General features: G+C 38.1%; 1 protein-coding gene across 2 annotated transcripts in view; it reads left to right on the plus strand.

Annotated features, from left to right (window-relative positions):
* CASQ2 (calsequestrin 2) overlaps positions 1 to 25,306 on the plus strand; it is a 96,768-nt gene that overhangs the window by 16,472 nt on the left and 54,990 nt on the right. For both annotated transcript variants that reach the window (XM_027866780.1, XM_027866779.1), the window contains 2 exons: positions 19,701 to 19,785; positions 24,962 to 25,062. In XM_027866780.1, coding sequence (XP_027722581.1) covers positions 19,701 to 19,785; positions 24,962 to 25,062 — 186 coding nt within the window. The remainder of the gene's footprint in view (positions 1 to 19,700; positions 19,786 to 24,961; positions 25,063 to 25,306) is intronic.

A 25,306-nucleotide genomic window follows, 5' to 3' on the forward strand; every position in this document is an offset into this window, starting at 1 on the left:
ACCACATAGCACTTTGATGGGGAGATGGAGGTATTGTGGAGGGCTCCGGAAAGGACGTCATGAGGATCAAATGATATAATGCAAACAAAATTTCACTGATAAATATAAAACACTATATGAATGTAGGGTATTAATATTACTGAACTTTGCTAGCATGATGTGCAATCCATTCTTCCAAAAAGAGGTAGCATGACCAAATGGTTATTAGAAGGAACCCTTTTATCAATTGTGCAATAGGGGAGGTATAAAGAAGTTACCCCAGGCAGAAAGGAAGGGGACCAGTTCTGTAAGATAGCTCCAATGGACTCACTCTCTTATGGGCCACACAAATTCTTCTGCTCCTTTTCAGCTGCTACCAGGCCTTACCTGACCGGGGATCCTGAAATTCCCAGCCTGCACCATTTTTTACCCTAATCCCCAGATCATCCTGACAACATGGTATAGTAAACAGAGCAGTGGACTTGGAAGTTCAGAAGACCTCACTTTGAATTCTGGCTCCTTCACTCATAACCTAGTGACCATGAAGAAGTCATTAACCTCTGTGAGGCTTCTTCTCCACATATGAAAAATGGGGATTGCAATACTTATCTAATTCACTTCATAGATTTTTTGCAAGAAATGCATATTGTTGACCTTAAAGCACTAGATAGATGTGAGTTTTATGCACAGGCTATCTGTACCACCCCCTCGACCCATTTCTTTGCCTTAATTTGTCTATTATGATTCTTTAAAAGTTTCTTCATCAGGACTTTCAAGAGCGACTTTATCAGACTAAAAGACATAATGTAAAAGCTAAGATAGAGTCCAGAATTGCTGAGTTACTGAGCATGAGAATCACCCTCATCTATCCTCAATCTAGGCATTGGATCAGTTTGAATGGTTGTCTAGTACATATTCCTATCTACCTAGCATCTAGGTCTGGGTCAGCATCTACGCCACAGAGGGGTCTACCCCAGAGTCAATCTGAGCTGAGGTTTGTCTTTTCTTCCCCTCTGATAGGCATTAATCTCTAAGCTGTGGGGGTGTGTGGTGGATCTCTTGGGGCTGGGCGTGTTTCTTTGTGGGAGAAACTCTGTAAGAGACAGGTATAACTGATCAACCTGTCCAACTGCCATTTTATTACCAGTATTAATATTGTCATTAGACAATAATACTTTAAAAAGGGATATATAAGGTTGTTTGTGTGTGTGTGTGTGTGTGTGGAGAAAGAGACAGAGAGAGAAAGAGAGAGAGAGAGTACCTTACTGGGTCTTCCCAACAACCATGTGACATAATCATGGTTGAGCTGAATAGATTGAGATGAAATTTAATAGTGGTAGTCTTATATTTGAGTTTAAAAAGTCAGCTTCTCAAGCACAAGATTGGGGAAGAATGGTTAGCAATCAAGCCATCAAAAAAAATAACTAGAAATATTAATATTCAATATGAGTCAATAATATGATGTGGCGTGGGTGGAAAGCTAATTTTCTACTGATCCACACTGAGAAGTATAGCTTTCAGGAATAAGAAGGCAGTAGTCTAATCTTGTACTGTGCCCTGGTCAGAGAACGTGTAGAGTACTGGGATCAATCCTGAACACCACGTTTTAGGAAAGACATTGATGGAGAATGTCTGGAGTAGGGCATTCAAAATGGTGAAGAATATTGCATTTATGCCACATAAAAATTTACTGAAGGAAGTAGGGATGTTTAATCTAAAGAAAAGAAGACTCAATGGGATATGATTAATGTCTTCAAGTATTTAAAAGGACTGATCTATGGAAAGAGGATTAATCTTATTCTATTTGTGCCCCAAAGACAGAACTAGGAGAAATAGGGAGGGAAGAAGAGATAAGAAAGACAAATTTAGACAATGTCGGTAAAAACTTCCAGACGATTAGAGCTATCCAAGGGTGGAATGGGCCCACTTATGAGGTAGAGGGTATTAAAGAAGATCTCATTGGAAGTGTTCAAGCAGAGTACCAAAAGATAACATTATCCCATTTTACAAATGAGAAAACTGAGATTGAGAGAGATTGGTCCAAGGTCAAATAGTTAGATAGTGTCTGCAGTTAGAGTTAAAACCAGATCTTCCTGTCTTAAGGTCCAGAAATTTATTCACTATGTTGAACTGCCATAATGGGTAATAGTTACTACAAGCCCATAATACAGGCATTATTATCTCAATTAGTATCTGTCTCAGTTTGAGTTTCCTCCTTAGAACGCAATAAGAATTTTAAGAACTTGACCAGCAGCTCCCTTATCAAATCACTCTTCTCAGCAACTGCCTCTCGCCTCTCCCAGTGCATCCATCTTTCTTATCCCTTTTCACTCTTTCTCACCCCTTTATTTATTTATTTTTTGGAGATCATTCCAACATAATCAACTCACACCCATGCCCTCTGCCTATGTAGACTCCTTCTTATTGTCCTAAAGATGATAAAGTTCTTAAGAGTTACATATATCATCTTCCCATATAGGAAGTTTAAATAAATACATAAATAAAATTTAACTTTTTCCCAAATATTTTATTTTTTCCAATTACATGTAATTTTTTTTAACATTTAAAAAATGTTTTTGAGTTCCAAATTCCCTCCCTTTCTCCCTTCCATCCTCTCTCATTGAGAAGATAAGCAATTTGTTAAAGGTTATACATTTGTAATCATGCAAAACATATTTTCATATTAGTCATGTTGTGAAAGAAAATACAGACCAAAAAAAGAAAAAGAAAGAAAATTTTCAAGAGTACACATCGAATTATATTTAGAATACATCAGTTCTTTCTCTGAAGGTAGATAACATTTTTAATCATGAGTCCTTTCTAATTGTCTAGATAATTGTATTGCTGAGAATAGCTTAGTCGTTCACAGATGATTATTGCACAATATTGCTGTTACTGTGTACAATATTCTCCTGGATCTGCTCATTTCACTTTGCATCAATTCCTGTAAGCCTTTCCAGGTTTTTCTGAAAACATTGTTTGTCATTTCTTACAGCACAATAGAATTTCATCACAAACATATACCACAACTTGTTCGGCCATTCCCCACTTGATGGGCATCCCCTCAATTTCCAGTTCTTTGCCACCACAAAAAGAGCTGCTACAATTATTTTTGTACATACAAGTCCTTTTCCTTTTTTTAATCTCTTTGGGATACAGACCTAGTAGTGCTATTGCTGGATCAAAGAGTATGCACAATTTTACAGTTTTTTCGGCGTAGTTCCAAATTGCTCTCCAGAATGATTGGATCATTTCACAACTTAACGAACAATGCATTAGTGTCCCTATTTTCCCACATCTCCTCCAACATTTATCATTTTTCTTTTCTGTCATATTAGCCAATCTTATGAGTAGGAGGTGGTACCTCAGGGTTGCTTTAATTGCCTTTCTCTAATCAGTAATGATTTAAAGCATTTTTTCATATAATTATAAATAGCTTTGATTTCTTCATATGAAAACCACCTATTCATGTCCTTTGACCATTTATCAATCGAGGAGTGACATGTATTCTTATAAATTTGACTCAGTTCTCTATATATTTGAGAAATGAGGCTTTTACCAGAGAAATTTGTTGTAAAAAATTTCACCCAATTTTCTGCTTTTCTTCTAATCTTGGCTGCATTGGTTTTATTTGTGCAGAACATTTTTAATTTGATGTAATAAAAATTATCTATTTTACTTCCTGTAATTAATTTTATCTCATTTAATCTTCCCTTATCTATAGATCTGAAAGGTAAGCAATTCCATGCTCCCATTATTTGCTTATGGGATCACCCTTTATGTCTAAATCATGTACCCATTTTGACCTTATCTTGGTATACAGAGTGAGATGTTGGTCTATACCTAGTTTCTGCCAAACTGCTTTCCAGTTTTCCCAGAAGGTTTTTGTCAAATAGTGAGTTCTTGTCCCAAAAGCTTGGACCTTTAGGTTTATCAAACACTAGATTACTGTGGTCACTTACTACTATTTATTGTGTACTTAGGTGCAGCGGGCAGAGCAGGGGTAGGGAACATGCAGCCTTGAGGACACAAGTGGCCTTCTAGGTCCTTGGGTGTGACCTTCTAACTGAGTTCAAGTTTTACAGAACAAATCCTTTTATTAAGGGTATTGGTTCTGTGAAGTTTGGATTCAGTTAAAGGGCTGCACTTGAGGACCTAGAGAGCCACATGTGGCCTTGAGGCAGCAGGTTCCCTAACCCTGGGACAGTGTCAGGCCTGGTCACAACCATGTTTGCCTCAGTTTCTTCATCTGTAAAACTAGCTGGAGAAGGAATGGAAAACCACTCCAGAATATTTGCCAAGAAAATTTCAAATGGAGTCTTGAAGAGTTTGACGTGACTGAAAAAAGACTGAACAGTATTGTGTGCCAAATCTATTCCATTGATCCACCACTCTAGTTCTTAGCCAGTACCAGATTATTTTGATGATTACCACTTTGTGATACACTTTGAGATCTGATACAGCTAAAATACCTTCCTTCACATTTTTTCCATTGATTCCCTTGATAGTATTGACCTTTTGTTCTTCCAAATGAATTTTGTTATTATTTTTTTCTAATTCTATAAAACAATTTGATTGGTGTGGCACTGAATAAATAAAGTTTATGTAGAATTATCATTTTTGTTATATTGGCTCAGCCTACCTATGAGCAATTAATGTTTTCCAATTGTTTAGATACGACTTCATTTGTGTGAAAAGTGTTTTGTAATTGTGTTCATACAGTTCCTGGGTTTGCCTTGGCAGGTAGACTCCCAAGTATTTTGTATTGTCTACAGGTATTTTAAGTGGAACTTCTCCTATCTCTTACTGCCAGACTTTGTTGGTAATATGTAGAAATGCTGATGATTTATGTGGGTTTGTTTATATCCTACAACTTTGCTAAATTTTATTTATAAATAATTATTTCAATTAGTTTTTAATTGATTCTCTGGGATTTTCCAAGTATATCATCATATCATATGTAAATAGTAATAGTTTTGTTTCCTTGTTGCCTATTCTGATTCATTCGATTTCTTTTTCTTCTCTTACTGCTATATCTAGATTTTCTAGTACAATATTTGAATAGTAGTGGTGATAATGGACATCTTTGCTTCACTGCTGATCTTACTGGGAAGGCTTCTAGCTTATCCTCATTACAGATTATGCTTTCTTAGTCAGTTTTAGATAGATACTATTTTCCATTATAAGGAAAGCTCCATTGATTCCAATGCTATCCAGTGTTTTTAATAGGAATGATTATTGTATTTTGTCAAAAGCTTTTTCTGCATCTGTTGAGATAATCGTATGATTTCTATTGGTTTTGTTATTGATATGGTCAATTATGCTGATAGTTTTCCTAATATTGAATCAGCCCTGCATTCCTGGTATAAATCCCACCTGATCATAGCTTTGTGATATATTGCTGTAATCTTCTTGCTAGTGTTTTATTCAAAATTTTTGCATCAATATTCATTAAGGAAATTGGTCTATAGTTCTCTCTCTCTCTCTCTCTCTCTCTCTCTCTCTCTCTGTTGCTTTTTCTGGTTTAAATATCAGCACCATATTTGTTTTGTAAAAGGAATTTGGTGAGACTCTTTCTTTGCCTATTTTTCCAAAGAATTCGTATTGTAGTAGAAATAATTGTTCTTTAAATGTTTGGTAGAATTCACATCTGGTCCTGGTGATTTTTTCTTAGAGAACTCATTGATGGCTTGTTCAATTTCTTTTTCTAAGAAAGGGTTATTTAAGTATTCTTTTCCTCTTCTCTTAATCTGGGAAATTTATATTTTTGTAAATATTTATCCATTTAACTTAGATTGATAGTCTTATTGATACATAATTGGATAAAATAACTCCCAGCAATTGCTTCAATTTCATCTTATTGGTGATGAATTCACACTAAATCATTTTTGGTGCTGGTAAATTGGTTTTCTTCTTTTAAAAAAATCAAATTAGGGGCAATTAGGTAGCACAATGGATAAAGCCCCTGCCTTGGAGTGAGGGGGACCTGAGTTCAAATCTGGCCTCAGACACATAACACTTACTAGCTGTGTGACCCTGAGCAAGTCACTTAACCCCAATTGCCTCACCAAAAAGCAAAAAAACAAAATCAAATTAACCAATGATTTATCTATTTTATTTGTTGTCATAAAACTAACTGCTAGTTTTATTTACTAGTTCAATGGTTTTCTTACTTTCAATTTATTAATCTCCTTTTTAATTTTCAGGATTTCCAATTTGGTGTTTAATTGGGAATTTTTCATTTTTTATTTTTCTAGTTTTATTTTTAGTTGCACACCCAATTTATTGATCTGCTCTTTCTCTATTTTAGTGTTGTAAGCATATAGAGATATAAAATTTCCCTTAAGTACTGCTTTGGGCAAATACCATTTTGTATTTTGTCTCATTGTTAGCATTTTCTTTAATGAAATTATTGAATGTTTCTATAATTTGTTCTTTTCAATTCATTATTTAGGATTAGATTATTTAATTTCTAATTAATTTTTTATCTACATCTCCACAGCCCTTTATTGACTGAAATGTATATTGCATTATGAGCTGGAAAGGATGTATTTAATATTTCTGCTTTTCTGCATTTGGATGTGAAGTTTTTATGCCCTAATACATGGTCAATTTTTGTATAGGTACTATGTGCCACTAAGAAAAAGGTATATTCCTTTCTATTCCCACCACATTTTTTCCAGAGGTCTAGCACATCTAACTTTTCTTAGATTCTGTTAATCTCCTTTATTTCTTTCTTATTTATTTTCAGTTACATTTATGTAGTTCTGAGAGGAGAAAGTTGAGGTCCCCCACTAGTATAGTTTTACTACGTATTTCCTTCTGTAACTCATTTATCTTTTCCTTTAAGAAACTGGATGTTATACTATCTGGTGCATATATGTTTGGTATAGATATGACATCATTGTCTATTGTACCTTTTAGCAAAATGAAATTTCCTTGCTTATCTCTTTTAGTTAGATCTATTTTTGCTTTTACTTTGTTTGAAAACACAGTTGCTTTTTTTTACTTCTGATTTTTTTACTTCAGCTGAAGCATAATAGATTCTACTCCATCCCATTATTTTTACTCTGTGTGTCTCTTTCCTTCAAGTGTGTTTCTTGTAAGCAACCTATTGTAGGCTTCTGGTTTATAATGAACTCTGCTAATCACTTCTGTTTTATGAGTCAGTTCATTCCATTCACATTCACAGTTATGATTATTAACTATGTATTTTCCTCCATCCTGCTTCCCTCACCCAATTTATCCTTCTCTCTCTCTCATTTCACCCTGTCCCTTCTCAAAGTATTTTGCTTCTGATGACCACTTTGCCCAATCCACCCTCCCTTCTATCAGCTCCTCCCTTTCTCATATCCTCCTCTCCTCCTACTTCCCTGTAGGGTAAAATAGATTTCAATACCCAACTGAGGGTGGATACTATTCCCTCTTTGAGCCAATTCTGATGAGAGTAAGGTTCAAACATTGCCCATAGCCCTATTTTCTCCTCCACTGAACTCTTTCATGCTTCTTTTATCTGAGATAATTTATGCCATTCTACTTCTCCCTTCCTCCTTCTCTCAATGCATCCCTATTTCTCACCCTTTAATTTAATTTTTTTATATAATCTCATCATAGTCAACTCACACCTGTGCCCTCTGTCTATGTATATGTCTTCTAACTGCTCTAATAATGACAAAGTTCTTAGGAGTTACAAGTATCATCTTCCCACATAAAAATGTAAATGGCTTAGTCATATCAAGTCCCTTGTGATTTCTCTCATGTTTACCTTTGTCATGGTTCTCTTGAGTCTTCTGTTGGGATGCAAATATTCTATTCAACTCTGGTCTTTTCATTGGGAATGCTTAAAAGTCCTCTATTTCATTAAATATCCATTTTTTCCCCTTGAAGGATTATACTCAGTTTTACTAGGTAGGTTATTCTTGGCTGTAATCCTAGCTCCTTTGCCTTCTGGAATATCTTATTCTAAGCCCTCCAATCCTTTAATGTGAATGCTGCTAAATATTTTGTGATCCTAACTGTGGCTCCATGATATTTAAATTGTTTATTTCTGGCTACTTGCAATTTTTTCTTCTTGACGTGGGAGCTCTGGAATTTGGCTATAGTATTTTTGGCAGTTTTCATTTTGGGATCTCTTTCTGGAGGTGGTCAGTGGATTCTGTCAATTTTTATTTTATCCTATGATTCTAGAATATCAGAGCAGTTTTCCTTGATAATTTCTTGAAGATGATGTCTAGGCTTTTTTTTTTTAAATCATGACTTTCAGGTAGCCCAATAATTCTTAAATGATTTCTTCTTGATCTATTTTTCAGGTCAGTTGTTTTTTTGATGAGATATCTCATATTGTCTTTTATTTTTTTCATTCTTTTGATTTTGTTCATTAATGTCTTGTGAGTCATTAGTATCCACCTGTCCCATTCCAATTGTTAAGGAATTATTTTCTTCAGTAAACTATTGTACTTCTTTTCCCATTTGGCCAATTATGCTTTTTAAGGAGTTTTTTTTTTAGAGAATTTGTGTGTTTCTTTTACCATTAGATAAATTCTGTTTTGAAGGTATTATTTTTTTTCAGCACCACTTTTTTTTACCTCTTTTACCAAGTTGTTAATTTTCTTTTCATAATTTTCTCGTATTACTCTAATTTCTTTTCCCAATTTTTACTCTACCACTCTTATCTCTCTCTTTCTTTCTTTCTTCCTTCCTTTCTTTCTTTTTTTCTTTGGTGAGGCAATTAGGGTTAAGTGACTTGCCCAAGGTCACACAGCTAGTCAGTGTCAAGTGTCTGAGGCCAGATTTCCACTCAGGTCCTCCTCACTCCAGGGCTGGTTCTCTATTCACTGTGCCACTTAGCTGCTCCTTTCTTATCTTTTTCTTTAATGCTGACAGGAATTCTTGTTGGGCTTGGGTCCAATTATCATTTTTCTTTGAGGCTTTGCTTGTAGCTGTTTTCACATTATTGTATTCTCAATTTGTTTTGTCTTCCCTGCCACCGTAGGGCAAGACTTGGGATGGATGATACTAACTGTCTCATAAGAGATCGTCAGTGTTAGGAGTTTGGGCCTAGTGGAGAAGTTTCTGAGAAGGGGTGTGGTGGGATATATATGGTGTTTTAGAACAACCTAGGGTGGTCAGTTGTTTATAAGTAAGAGAGTGTGGAGGCAATGAGACCTGTAAGAAGGTTACTGCAATAATCTAGGCAAGAGTCAACAAGTCCTGAATACAGTACTGGCAGTGTGATGGAAAAGAAGGAGCAGAGGGAAGAGACATGACATAGGTAGAGTCAATAGGGCTTGGTAATTGATTACAATTAAAGGAAGCAAAGGAGGAGTTAAAGAGGAATCAAAGTGTTTGAGGTTACATGAGTAGGAGAAAAAATGTAGTAGAGAAGAAAAAGCAATGGCTTTAGAGTCAGGAGACCTAGATCTATTTTCTGGTTCAGTCTCTTGTTATCTGTGTGAATTAATCATTTCACCTGTGTGATCCTGCGCCCCATCCTTCTCTAAATTCTCCATAAGGGATCTGATCAACACACTGGAGGCTTTCTTCAGGTTCTTTGAACATCTCAAAGCTACGAATGGGGTTAGTTTTGCTGACTTGCTTTGTTCACTTGCTTAAAAACAAAAACAGAAACATTTCTTTGTTATGAGAAATGGCTCTCCAGATGGGGAATGAGAAATCAATCCAGAAACATAGATCATTTAAAAATAAAAGGTAATAATAGAATTAAAGAAAAAACCCTCACCTAAAGCCTAATTCATTATCTTTCTTCCCCAGCCAACTCTTCTTTCTAATTTTCCTATTCATATCAAAGGTACAACCATTCTCAAATGATAATAATCCACATTTATATAGCACTGAAATCTTTGATGCCTTCTGCAAATTTTCTACTTTTTCCATTACTCCATGTTGCCACTTGTCAGGAGCCATTTTTCTCTCATCAAGGAAAAAGAAGAGGGGAGGTCACAGTGAGAATGACAGACAACAGATGAAGTTGCCTAGCATCATCTCTCCCCATTAGATTGACATCTGCTTGAGAGCAGGGACTGTCTTTATTAATTGTATCCTCAAAGCTTAGCACAGTGCCTGCCATGTGAGAGGCACTTAATATATACTTATTGGATTAGATTAGAATGGTGGGAAAGAAATTCAGTTACAAGGCATTAAAAAGTGCATGGGTGGTAAGAAGATGACATGTTGGTTTGTGGTTCCCTAATTCAAGAAATTTTAAATGAGAGGTAAAATAAGATAGTAGACGATAATAATAATAGGAAGCATTTCTGGAGTGCTTTAAGGTTAACAAGACTCTCTAAATGTGTGGGGGTTTCTTTGTATTTGTTCCTCACAGCAACCATGTGAGATATTTGCTATTATTATTCCCCATTTTACAGATAAGGAAACAGGAAAGTTAAGTGATTTTCCCTGGGTCATACAGCAAGTAAATATAAGGCAAGATTTGAACTCAGCTCTTCCTGACTCCAGATCCAGCACTCTGCTTAGATGAGGTATAGTTTCACTGAACTACATGTCTGCTCTCCTATTTGGCAACAAAGGGCAACACTTGAAACACACCCAGGGACTGAGAACAGCAAGTACAGTAATCTACTCCCTCTCCCCTCTAACCCATCCACACAGCTCTGTAGATGCCCAGCCTTTGAAAGGATTCACTGATTTCTCAGCAACAGCTGTACCACATAAGTCCTCCATGTCACACCCTTTGGCAACAACTTATCACAGTCATGTCAGACTCAGACAGGGAATAGATAGAAAGGAAAATTACTGTCACACATGACCAGGATTCCACCTTTGAGGATGGGAGAGGCTCCTGGGCCCCCTTGTTCATAGGGAGTTGTGGGTGTAGAAGGGAAAAAGAAATATATATTCAGGTGAAGGAAGGCACAGGGGTTCCTATATGAATCCTTCAAAGTGAAAAGTGGGGGACATAGTGAGGAATGTTACCCTGATCTTTTGCTCAAATTAAATGTCCCTTACCCCAACCATTAAAAATATCCTGGCTGTGTTCCTGCCCTTCCTTCCTGTGTAAGCCATGAGCCAAGTGATTGCTTCAACCCCTCAGTCTCTCATGGTGCCTGGCAACTTGTCAAACAATACAATTGCTTGTCCTCCTTAGAAATGAGAGCAAAGCAAGTTCAGATGAACTGACATTTGGCTTCAGTAATCTTCTGTCACTTTTAACCACCCTCAAATTAGACCTTGGGCTATGTATAGCTGGAAAAATGGCATGTGATGTTTTAGCAGGGGACTGAAGAGGGGGTGTGGAGGTCCTATTTAATGGTATTTACTTCTGTGAACATGACTGCTAGAGTTTGAAGTTGCAGCCTGTGAGTAAAAAGTGCCCCAAGTGGTGGGATTTAGAACAGGAAAGCCCAAACCACTTCCCCAAACCAAAACAAACAAGCAAACAAAAAAACAAAACAAAACAAAACTTCCCTAGGTCAATAGCATTTTGGAGGTCAACATCCACTCAAAACTGTAGCTTGTGAGCCCCCACCAATGTGTTTTCTTTTACTAGGTCAACCAGAGGACACATCAGTTCAAAGCAAAAGATATTCAATCAAACATAGCTAAATAAGTGAACAGATTTGCCCCAAACACATAGGGGTACACCCTCCCATGGACCATACCGACAATGGGAGAGGGGGCATTTACGAGAAACATATATCACCGTAGAATACTAACAGAGGAGAACAATATGGGGAACAAATATAACCAGGGAACGTTCCCAGTCAGACATATGTATAGAGAACAGATAGGATCATCAGAGAACACACAGGGATAAGGAAACTCATACCTTTGTTCCTCCAGATTGCTCTCTGCTGCCATCTGCTGGGTGTCTCCACTCTCTAAGGCACATTTTTGCCTGTGTTGTTACTCTCCACTGTCACCTGTTGCAGTGTGACTTTTTTTACTCCTTTTGGCTGCAGTCTTGAAGTCTTCAGGATAATTTCTACTGCTCTTTGCTGCCACCAGCTGGTCATATGCTGCACCTAGCCTTTTTGTTCTAGGGGGAGAGGCTCCCATTTCTTTGGTTTATATATAACTTACGGAGCTGTAATTAACTCTTTTGTTATGGGACCCTAAAGAGCCAGCAGTCTTTTGAATTCTTTTTCTCTTGATGCTGACCTGTGTTGCTCATTATAAACTTTTATCTTAATGATGGTCCAAAATTCCTTTTAATTCCTATTACATATACATATACATCCATGTATATTTACACAAATACATGTGCATACATATATTATACAATATGTGGATGTACGTATATATATGTATATGTGCATATGTATACGTATATACCAGGAACAAGGTATGAGACTAGGAAGACGTAGGATCAAGATCCACCTCTGACACACACTGTGCAGTTCTGGACAAGTCATTTAACCTTTGTCAGCCTCAGTTTCCTAATCTGTAAAAAAAAAAGGTAATAATAATAAAGCCTATCTCCCAGGGTTGTTGTGAAGATAAAATGAGATAGTATTTATAAAACACTTTGCAAACCTTAAAGTGCTAGTTTATCTCATTATTACTGTTATTACTTAAACCTCTCAGCCTCAGTTTTCTCATTTGTAAAATAAATGGGTTGGATTTAATGGCCTCCAAGGTCCCTTTCAGCTCTAAAACCTGGATCCTATAGTCCTAATTCCAAGGTCACATAGTAAAGGGCAAATCTAGGATTCAAACTCAGGTTCTTGATTCCAAATTCGACATTCTCTCTATCACAGAAAACTGCCTCTCTAAGCATGATGAGATTGTGTCATATGCCATGAAGAAGGATCTAGAGATGTTTTGCCTGAATAAGAGATTTCTGTATGGGAGACTAGGAGTATGTTAGCCATCTTCAAGAAGTTAAAGGGCTATCACTGGGAAGAAATTCTAGTCTAGCTCTACTTCATACCAAAGGGCAGAACCAGGGAAAACAGGTTGACATTTCAAAGAAACAAACACAGTTTGATTTAAGTAAAATTTGCGTAACAATGAGAGCTACCCAAAAGTGAAAGGTGTTGTTTTGAAAAGTAGTAGGTTTCCCCTAGGACCACGGCCAGTTGCCCTGACTTATGTCTTGCCACTGGACCCAACGACTCTGGAGGAGAGAGTGAGGCTGATGGCTTTGCACAGCTCTGCCTCACTTAAATCCAATTCACTCACAAGTCAAGACATCACCCTCTTGATGTGATTAATCCTCTTCAAGAAAAAAGGAGGAACAAAAATGACAACAGTGGGTTTCCCCACACTAGAAGGCCTCAAGCGAAGATGACACCATTTGTTAGAGTGCATTCTGTTTCTGGTGTGGGTTGGACCAGATAGCCTTCCCATGCTGAGATTCTGTCATTCTGTGAATTAAAAATCATTATTATCTATTTATTTAAGAAGGCCTAAGAAGAGCCCCCAAGCAACCCTCTCCCACTTTTATTGGAGTCACTTTATGTACTTTGAACAGACTAAATTTCTTTTAAGACAGAATGTAATTCAGACCTTTATGTATTTCACACAGATCAGGAACTTGCTTAGTCTGAATTTACTGAGATTTTAGTGTAGTCACACTATGGTTTCATTTTTAAAGTTATATCTATGGATGGTTATTCAACAACTTGCAAAGAGTAGCCCATATGGATTATAAGCTCCACCATGAAGGGAAGGCAAAGTCTTATATATTTTCATTTTCCACCAAGATATGTTGCAGCTGCATCTGGTAGGTGTTTAAAAATGTCTGAAGACTGATTACTAGGAAGTCAAGGATTCCCTGTTACTTAGACAGAGTACGAAACCAAAAGGTCCCCAGAGGTCCATCAAGGGCATGCTCCAGAGCTCACAAGAACTGATTGTTAAAATTTCAGTATCAGCACGTACACTTGGGAAATTGGTAAATGCTATAAATCAGGACTTAATTTATTGTTTTGTTAGTTGTCTAGACTTAAGAAAGTAGAAGGAGAAAGTGTGAATAATGCCGATTAAAGCTGATACTACGTTACAGAAATGCTTATTTTGTTCCGTAAGTTAAAAATAAAACATATTTTTTAAAAATTAAAAATAAAAAACCAGTTAAAAATTAATGTAAAGAAACTCATTTCTAAAAAAAAAGTCTTCTAAAATATATTTAAAGATGTTATGTTCTTTTAATAAACGTCTGTATTTTGTAAAATAATGATGATGATGATGATAACAATAATAATCCTCTTATAGAAAGAAAGTGTGTTATGAGTCTATTTTTAGGGGGAGAGCCAGTTGTTAAACATTTACCAGCCCATTTATGGATTAGTTACATGATAACCAAAGGCAGGCCAGATTCTATCATGGATGTGGATCAGATAGAACTCTCCCCAGACTGACCCTCTTGCTGTGTATTTTGTGATTTCAAACAAGACAGCCAAGCGTAGAAGATAGCACACTAGAGTCAGTGTGTAGGAAAGCCTGGGATCACACCCCACATCTAACATTTACTAGCTGGACAAGTTGCTTAGAGATGTGAGCCTCAGTTTCCTCCTCTAACTTGGAAATAGCATTAGCTCTGGAGTCAGAGAGTTCAGATGCCACCTCTGGGGCTTATTTTTTGTGTGCCCTTACACAAGTTCCTAAACCAGTTATGTTTCTCAGTTTCTCAGCTGTAAAATGAGAGGGTTTTCTTGGCAGATACTGGAGTGGTTTTCCATTTCCTTCTTCATCTGTAAAATTATCCAACACATTGACCAAATCTGCCCATGTTCTACTCACTGTACCTCCCCATTTCTGGGGGGAAAAAATAACAAACACAGACGGAAATACAATTTCTCAAGTCTTCTTCGGGGCCAAATTTCTTGGTTGTTATAATTACACTTCAAGGTTGTTGGGTGTGGGGCTTTTGGGTGGGGCACAGGCTTTCCATTTATATTGTTCTAGACTTGAGATAGACTTTTTCATGGTTGTAGTTTTCTATTAGTTCATTAAAGTCTTCCTATGTTTCTCTGAATTCTACATATTAATCTCTTATAGTATATGCACTTCTTATTCCCTTATTTTCATGTACCATATGTTGAGCCTTTCACTCATAGATGGGACTGTACTTTGCATCCAGTATTTCACTCTTTAAAAAAAAAAAGTGTTGCTATGAATATATAATGTACCTTTAAGAGGCTAAATAGTTGTTAATTTTCTAGCTACTTCCCTTTGGAACATGTTTCTAGTCCCTCCTGTAAAGATTCCTCTTCTCCCTACCCTACCCCCAACCCATGACTGAAATTACTTTCCCAGATCTTTGCAATGCAAATACAGCTATAAAACCAGTCACATGTCTGAGCTAATCAATCATGTCGTGGACCCTCCAGTTTTACAAGATTCAACAAATGAAAAGCATAGTACTTGGCTCTGTGGGGGAGCTGAGCACTGATGAAAGGGAAAGAGGTCCATCCCTTTGGAAGAAGGCAGCCCATGGCCCAGCTTTATTCTTTATGGCATTGGGTTCCATGGTAGATGCATTACATGATAATTCCTATTACAGTACAATCAGTTCTAAAGGGACTATCTGCATGCTTTGGCTGAGAGGGAGTCATTTAGGGTGAACATGGATGAAATGAACAGTCCCCCCTGGGGTTCTGGAATCTTTTTATATCAAAATCTTAATTGTAATAGGATTTCTTCTTACAATCTGACTTGTAGTACCACATAAATATGAATAGCAATAGTAGTATTTATCACTAGTTACCATTATCTTGTTTAATATTGTGGTTTCTAATTATCATTGTCATTAGACTGGGGTTAAAATGATTCCTTTCTTTTTTTTTTTTCCAATACAATCCTCAAGACCTACCTCAAATGGCACCTTCCTTGGTCTGTGTCCCACCCCCACCCCCCTTAGAAACGGTCTCTTCCTCTTCATGGATTGTATCTCAGATACTTAGGATCTGTTCTTTTTGGTAGGAGAGTCTCTTTTGTACCTGATTTACCTCTCCTACTGGAAGCTCCTAGAGAAGAGGGACCGTGTCTTGCTCATTTTTGCATCACCAGCAATGCCTTGCATATGATAAGTATCTAGTAAATATTTGTTGAAATTGCACTGAATTTCCCTCTGAAGAGTTAATAGTATCATAGATTTAGAGCTAAAAGCAACCTTTGAGATAGTCCTCTAGTCCAACCCCCAATTTTGGTAAGGAAATGGGGGTCTAAAGAGTTTAAATGACCTGCCCATGCTCACTCAAGCCAGGAAGGACAGAGGTGGAATTTGATCTCAGCTCTCCTGCTTCCAAATCCAATGCCCTTTCTGGTGCACCACACTGCCTCTTTTCAGAGCCAGTGAAAAGTATGTGAGTTAGCAATGTGGCCTAAGAGAGGCAATGGGGTGAGAACACAAACTTTAGAGTCAGAAGACCTGGGTCTACATCCTGGCTCTGACACTTCATAGCTATGGTGTGTAGCAAACAGTAAGTGTTACATAAATGTTAGTTATTGTTATTGTTATCATTATTATTATTATTAGATGCAGGGCTCTGTGAATCTCAGTTTCCTCATCTGTAAAAATAGGCACAATAATATTCGCACCATTTATATGAAAAGGTCATTTGGAAGAGTATAAGCACAGAGACTAACAAGATATTAAATATACAACAGGCTTGTTGGGAGTCAGTTTGGTGTAATGGAAAGAATGCCATCTTTGCCACTTACTACTTGTATTAGCTTGGGGAAGTCAGTTACCCTCCCATCAGCCTTATCTCTAAAATGAGGAGAATGGATGATATGATTTTTTTTTCTAGCTCTAAAGCTATGGTCTATCATCCTTGCTTTGATCGACACATACAGGAGCACACACGATTCAGACCTGAGAACATAGTCAAGACAACTCCCCACCCCTTTCTGATCGACCCATGCTTGGGTGCCAGCCCGGGTGAAGGTGCAGTGATGGAACACCAAGCTCAGGGAACAGATGGCAGGCCAGTTTGCCTGGTGTAAAGAGTACGTGAAGGGGAAGGGTAGGAGATGAGTCAGAAAAGGTCAGGAGGAGTCAGACTATGTTTCTATCTGTCCCTACCAGAAGAGAGTGATTGGTTGTCTGTGGGCATGGGGTAAAAATGCAAAACAATTCGACAGCTGGCAGGTCATCCGTATTTGGGGAATTAGGCAGATCTGCTGGGCACAATAAAGATCTCTCACCTGGCTCCCTTTCCCTCTCCCTCCTTCAGAGCTGACCATTTCCATAACAATAGTGTTCAGATAACAGACAAGCCTTGAAGCATCTGCAAAGAAGCCCTGGTCACTACTTATACTTTGCTTGTTGGTCCGTTTGCTTTTAAACCTACTACTTTAGGGTGGCCCTAGGAGGGGGGAGAAGCTGGTGCACACTTCAGCTATTGACAATAGGTGTGGCCTTTCGGTCCTCACAGATCAACTTGTCCAGTCTTCTTAGTGTGTCAATAAGGCCCCAGGGAGGGAGCTGTTCCCTCTACAGTGAGTCGTGACTGAACTCAAGTGGGAGGGCATCAGGTCTAGGCATGGTGGGAGGTGACAGAATAATTTTGAAATCCCAGCTAATACCAAGCCTGGAATCTTGGATCTTAGCTAGAACGGAATTCTCTGGCTAATCTCTGATCTGGTGATTTTATCATCCATGACGAAGGAGAGTAATTGGTTGTCAATGGGGAAATGGGAAAATTCTGAGATACAAAAGGGATGAAAGAATAACCTGACACATGAATATGGGTGAAATAATTCTGAGGGCTATGGTACATTAACTGCACAGAGCATGAACTTAATTTTTGTTTGTCATGGTTTTTGAATAGACTTAAAAGTACACTGTGGTGGTGCAGTGGGTAGGGCTCCAGGCCTGGAGTCAAGAAGACTCATCTCCATGAGTTCAAATCTGACTTCAGACCTTGCTAGCTGTGTGACTCTGGACAAGTCACTTAACCTCTCTCATCTTCAGTTTCCTCTCTGTAAAATGTAACTAACAAGAACACCTACAGCCCAGGGCTGTTGTGAGGATCAAATGCAATAACATATGGGAATTGCTTTGCAAAACTTCAAGTGCTATATAAATGCTAGCTAGTAGTAGGTAACGGTAGTCACAACTGTAGTAGTTGTACTAATATACTCAAAGGAGATTTTCAAATTAAGTATTTTCCCCTTTTGTCTTTTTCCTCGTACTTCTTCCTGTGTCATTTTCTTTCACTTTTGGCCCATTTACCCTCATATTTGTGTGTGTTTTGGGGGGTAAAAAGTTGCATTGATTTTTTTAGATCAGTTTTTTTTTCCAGTTTTAAGCTTACCACCCCAAATCCATAACAGAGAGAGCCTCTCCTTATTACAAATTAAAAGCAGCCGAGCAAAACCAACTGATACAGTGGGCATATCTGGTCATATATGAAACATTCTGCATCCATAGTCTCCCACCCCTCCAAGGAAAGAAGGAAGATTAATTTCCTATAGGATCATAGATTTGGAGCTGGAAGGGACTTTAGAAACCAGTAAGTGCAACCCCTTTATTTTACAGATGAGGAAACTAGGGCATACAGAGGTAAGTGACTTTCTGAGGATCATGTAGCATTTGATCTTCCTTAATTCAAATACAGTGCCCTGTTTTATACAGTTTACTGCCTCAGTGTACCTCATTTCATCTTCTGGACCAAGTTGGGTTATTATGATAATACAGAACATAGTTTCGTTTTAGTGTTCATTTCAATTATGGTCGTTATTCTGTATATTGTTTTCCTGCTTCTGCTCCCTTTGCTCTGTATCAGTTCAGATATGTCTTCTCCTATTTCTCCAAGTTCTCTGAAAGCATTCTAATATTTTATATAGAATAATTAGTTCAGCCATTCCCAAATCAATGGGCACTCATTTGGTTTCCACTACTGTGGACATATGAAGAGTTTGAGAGACAAAGTTTCTAAATGATTAATAATTTTATCAATGATGGCTAGCAGATAATTAATAAAATGGTCATTTGGCTTTCTCTCATACACCAAAGATGAATCATGGAGGCTCGATCAACACTTACATACCCTTAGATGAGTGGGTGATACCAACAGGTGGAAATCATCTTTGATTGGTTAATAATTAATGAGAGAATGAATATTATAATGAGAGATGGGGTTATTCTGATGAGGGGCTGGGTAAATGACTTTAATCGTGTAATGGACAAAGACAGACCCATCTCAAGCCAGACCACCCATACCTTGGGCAATCTATACAAACGGATCTATCCTCCACCCAGTCAGTGAACAATAAATGATGGTGGGGTAAGAATTCCACTGGTCTAGGTGGTCTAGGTGGGGTAAATTTTTGGGCAAAGTCAGAAATGTCCTTGAGAGACTGGACTTTAAATGAGCAAACATAAAGGAAAAAAAAACTTGGATTCTCCCTCTCCCCAATATTTATTGATTATTAATATAAGAGAGAAATAATCATTTCCTCTCACTACCACAAAAAAAAGTGTTGCTATAAATATATGGGATTTTTCTTTCTGCCTTCAATCTCCTTGGAGTATATGCCCAGCAATGATATTTCTGGGTCAAAATGTCTGAACAGTTTAAGCAACAGTTTTTCTCACAGAATTGCAAATTGCTTTGCAGAAGTCTTAGACCAATTCACAGCTGCAGCCACGGTATACTAGCACGTTAATCTTTTCCCATCCCTTCCAACGCAGACTATTTTCATCTTTGGTCATCTCTGCCAATTTGTTGACCATGAGGCACACACCTCAGAGTTATTTTAATTTGCCCTCATCTTACTTTTTCCTTCAGCTGGCGGCCCAGGTCCTGGAACACAAAGCTATAGGTTTTGCCTTGGTGGACTCCAAGAAAGAAGCCAAGCTTGCTAAAAAGCTAGGTAAGTGTGATTTCCAGAAGATACCAAAGGGAAGAAACAAGTCGCTGAACATTTGTATGTTTTTCCATATGAGGATCTGACCACTTTTAAACAAAATGAAACAAAGAGTATAATTCTGATACAAGTTGGACAGTTTACTCCTTTTTGCAACAAGGAAAAAAGTCAGTCGTGAGTATTAATATGACTTTTGTCACAATCATAAATTTAAACATAAACTATAGAAAAAAGTCTGATTAAAAAAAACTATGGACATGAACAATAAATGGCATTTATATAACACTTAAGGGTTTAACTCATTTAATAATAGCTAACATTTATACAGGACTCCACAGTTTTCAAAGTACTTTACCTATGTTATCACGTTTGATCCTTATAACAACCGTAGGAAACATTATTGCAGTTATTAATATCTTCATTTTACAGATGAAAAAATTGAAATTGAGAAACATGGTTACCCTGATAGTAAAGTATCAGAGGTAAGACTCAAACCTAGGGCTTCCTTTTCCAAGTCCAGAGCTCTATATGCTCTTCTATCTCAATGCCTACATTACGTCATTCTTCAACTGCATAGAGACTTCTGGATCACCCTGGATAGATTCAGGAGTGTGCTAATAAATGTTTAACAACCAGCTCTCAAAAAAATATATGTATGACCAACTTTTAAGTTTAACTTCATTATTAATGTTTTCTCCCTTACTTTCTTAAGTCTAGACAATCAGCAAAACAATAAATCAAACTCAGATTTGTAGCATTTACCTATTGCTAAAGTATAAATGCTCACAGTGAAAATTTAATAATTGGTTCTCATGAACCAATTACAACTCGTACAAGTTGGCTTTAGCATACCCCTGGAGAGATTCCATAAAACAAACATTGAATGTTGTGCTTTTCTGTCATAAGTGATATCCTTCCACCCTCCTAGCTTGATATTAGCAGCAAAGGTCTGGGTATCTGGAGAAATAGATACTGAGGTATGAGCTCTTTTTTTGGGTGTGTCCCAGGGCAGGTTACAAAATCAACTTTCAAATCCATCCTATGCTCTTCTTGGCCTCTTGGCTAGACCTTTCAAGGAAGGGTAGCACTAAGGGCTCTCCTAATAATGGCTCTGTGAGGTTACTGTGGGTTCTAAGCCCAAGCCATCACAGCTGTGTGCAGTCATTGGCATTTAGAGTACTGGCTTAGGTCAGATTTGGTTAAATGACTGGAATAGAGTCTTTGACACCTTTGACACCCCTCTCCCCATGTCAATATAACATGCTGATGTGCAAATGTGCTTGAAGATTTTTACTCCTAAAAATGTACATGGGATGAGGTACATTTTACACTCAGGCAACTTCTTCCCCTTATCATACAGGGTATCCTTGAATGTTAAGGTTGGAAGGGACTTCACAGGTCATCAGATCCAATTCCCTCATTCACAGATGAGGAAACTGAGGCATTGAGGGGTTAAGTGACTTTACCCAGAGTCAAACACCTATGAAGTGTCTGAGGCAGAATTTGAACTCAGGTCTTCTTATCTCCACATCTAGCACTTCTAGTCTGACCCTCTCAATTTACAAATGAGGAGGCCAAGGGCCAAGAAGGGGAAAGGACTTTCCCAAAGTCTGCTTGACTGACAGAACTGAGACCTTGAGCCCAGGGCCTTCATGCTCCAAATTCTACAGTGTTTTGTTTTGGTTTGGTTTGTTTTCCCACTACAACACACAGGAGTGTAAACATACACACACACACACACACACACACACACACACACACACACACATTCTGTCCAGCCAGTCTTTCTGCTTGGTCAGTGAAGGAGAGCCGTTTTAAGAAGGGATTATAAAATAGGACCTTTGCAGAAAGGTTAATTGGATTTGAAAGGTGCAAACCTAGAGAAATAGTCATATGGGTGGTCTTCAGGTACATGCATGTTCATCATTCCAATGATGACAAACAGCTAGGTTCCATTTTCATGGAGGCTGTAGCTGGAGGAACTCCCCCCCCAAAAAAAGACGAGATTATAGCAGGCTATATTTAGGTTAGATATCCAGGAGAACTTGGAATTGGGAAATACAAATAGGTCATGAAAACAGACGATGTCATCTTCTTCCCTGGAGACCATTTATGGCAGGCACCCAATTATATTGAATTCATAAATGCAGCCTTTCCCAAGGGCAAAGGAACAAATTAGGTTAACAGACAAATGACCATCTGTCCTCTTTGCCTGATGCCTAAAAGCATTCTAATAAAGCCTGCCTTCATCCTTCCCCACAGCCAGTCATACCCTCACCCTACTTTCTTTTCTCTTCCTTTTTTATGAGGATTTGTGGTTGTTGGAGGGCCTCAGATATGTTTGCTATAGAAAAACACCCAGAGGCAGAGCAGAATTGAGGAATTGGTGCAATAATGTTTTCAAAGTGACCAGGGCCAGTGGAGGTACTTTAGAGAATTGTTGTGAGAGAAGTAAATACTTAAGATGCTGTAAAACTATGAGCTCATATGATATTAGAAGTATTGCTGGCAGGTGGAGACATTTTTGGGTTGGCTAAACTCAATAGAGGCACACATGTCTAGGCCCAACGGGATATTCCCTCTGGCTCTTTGATCCCATATCTGCAGTTTAGCGAAGCCCCCCTACTGGTTTAGGGACCTCAGAGATTATCCAGTCCAAATCTTTCAAGGTCACGTAAGGACACTTAAATGCCTTGCCCAGGGTCATACAGATAGCAAGTGGAAGAAATAAGATTTGAGCCCAGGCGTTCCAACATCAAATCCAATGAACATTCTACAGCACCACAACTCTGCCATGCTGCAGGCTGCTTTGTTCCTTGTACTAAGACGTCGAAGCAAAACCATGGTGAACTAAATATCCTTTAAGACTAATGGTCCTAACTACAGTGTTTATTGGGGCAACTAGGTGGCACAGTGGATAGAGTGCCAGGCCTAGAGTCAGCAAGACCTGAGTTCAAATCTAGCCTCAGACACTTACTAGCTATGTGACCCTGGGTAAGTCATTCAACCCTGTTTCCTTCAGCTTCCTCATCTATAAAACGAGCTGGAGAAGGAAATGGCAAACCACTCCAGTATCTCTGCAAGAAAACCCCAAATGGGGTCACAAAGAGTTGAACATGATTGAACAACAACAGCAACAGTGTTTGTCGTTATCATTATGATTATATTATAAGATTCTGCACCGGATAGAGCACTGAACCAGAAAGATATGAGTTCAAATTCTGACCTCAGACACTCCATAACCGTTTGACCCTGGACAAATCACTTAACCTCTGTCTGCCTCAGTTTTTTCATTTGTAAAATGAGAATAATAATCATACCTACCTTCCAGGGTTGTTATGAGGATCAAGTGAAATAATATCTATAAAGCACTTAGCACAGTGCCTGGTACATAGCAGGCATTTAATAAAGATTTGTTTCTTTTCTTCCATTATATAACACGATTATTATCTTGTTATTATTATTAATAACATATTTATATAGTGCTTTAAGATTTTGCAAAGGGCTTTACATATTTTAATGATGAATAAGACCGAAGGAGATGAAAATATGTACAGCTAGAGTCAGTGATGACTTCAGGTTTTTGGCCCTCCTAAGCAATATGCAGTTTGTCATTAGGCATCTATTTAGCACCTTCTGTGTACAGAACAATATAGTAGGTGCAATAGACAGTAAGTAGAAGATATTTGACAAAGTCATGGACTTTCCAAGTTAGGAGAGAGCCTAAGATAGAAAGAAGGTTACTTAGAGACAGTAACAGCTAATATTCCTATAACACTTCATGGTTTGCAGAACATCATCCTGTTATCATCACAATGTCCCTGTGAGGGTAGTATTGCAGGTCTTCCTTTGACAATCCCTATTGTGTGCTGTCTCCCTCCACTAGACTGCAAGCTCCTTGAGGCCAGGGTGGTAGGCTGAGCAACTTGTCCACCATCACAGAGGTAACAAGCATCAAAGGCAGGATCTGCAATCAGGTCTGTCCTGATTCTAAATGCAACGCTCTTTCCATTATGCTGCAATGTCTTTACTGCCGCTGGATCGTTTCACAGAGGAGGATACCAAGGCCCAGAATAATGTAAGGATTTGCCCAAAGCTCTTTCCACTGTATTTTGTGGCAGATCTGGGACTCAAGCCCAGGTGCCCTGACTCCCAGATGAGAGGAGGCAGTGGGGTATGGTGGAAAGAGTGGTAGATTTAAAGTCATATTATTCAGCTCTGTCACCTTCCGTGTGACCTTGAGTAAGTGGCTTACCCTCTCTGGGCCTCTCTTCCACTGTAAAGTAAGGAGATGGGATTAAATGACCTCTAACGTCCCCTCTAGCTCTAAATTTGAGTTATGAGATATAATCCCTGTCCTGAAAGGAGTTAACAGGCTAGTTTACAGAAGTTTGGGGCCACAGTGACCCCATTTGAGGTTTTTTGGTAAAGATTTTTGCCATTTCCTTCTCCAGCTCATTTGACAGATGAGGAAACTGAGGCAAATAGGGTTAAGTGACTTGCCCAGGGTCACACAGCTAGTAAGTGTGAGGTCACATTTGAACTCAGGAAGATGAGTCTTACTGATTCCAGGCCTGGCACTATATGCACTATGGTACCACCTAGCAGTCCCAGAGTGGGGGGGCCGGAGTTAAAATCTGATCTCAGACACTACCTAGCTGTGTAACCCTAAGCAAATCATTTAGCCTTTGTCTGCCTCAGTTTCCCCATTGGAAAACAGTGATAATAATAGCATTTACCTCCCAGGGTTATTGTGAGAATCAAATAAGATAATGATTGTAAAGCACTTTGCAAACCTTAAAATACTATATCAAGGCTAATATTATTATTATTATTATTATTAGTTGGGGAGGCAAGACATAAAATAGATAATTATAGAACAAAAGTAAGTAATAACAACAATAATAACAATAATGCTTAACATTTATATAGCACTTTAGGTTTGCAAAGCACATACACATATACATTCATGTATGTGTGTATAAAATCGCATTTCATTTGATTTGATCCTGCAGTCTAAACAGTAAACAGAAAAATGAAGGGTAGAGAGCAGAGTAAGATTAGTCTGAGAAGGCTTCATGAAGGAAGTGAGTTTGAAGTTAGGTCCAGAAAAAAAAACCCAATAGAAATGGATTTCCCATGGGAAGGTTAACTTTTTTCCTTGTCTCTTTATTTCTTCCAGGTTTTGATGAAGAAGGAAGCCTGTATATCCTTAAGGGTGACCGCACTATTGAGTTTGATGGAGAATTGGCTGCTGATGTCTTGGTGGAATTCCTTTTAGATGTAAGCATGGACTCACATTAGCCCTGAATGGAACTATTTTGGCTAGAATTTAGCCTGAGGCAAAACCTTCAAAGAATTGAGAACTTGCTAACTGATCATCTGTTACCAATATTTATGATATTTATGTTGGCCTCAGTTTCCTCGTCTGTAAAATGAGCTGGAGAAAGGAATGGCAAATCACTCTAGTATCTTTGCCAAGAAAACCCCAAATGAGGTCATAAAAAGTTGGATATGACTGAAATGA

The sequence above is a fragment of the Vombatus ursinus genome, unplaced genomic scaffold (assembly GCF_900497805.2).
Source record: "Vombatus ursinus unplaced genomic scaffold, bare-nosed wombat genome assembly UNPS02014782.1, whole genome shotgun sequence".
NCBI classification, from domain to species: Eukaryota; Metazoa; Chordata; class Mammalia; order Diprotodontia; family Vombatidae; genus Vombatus; species Vombatus ursinus.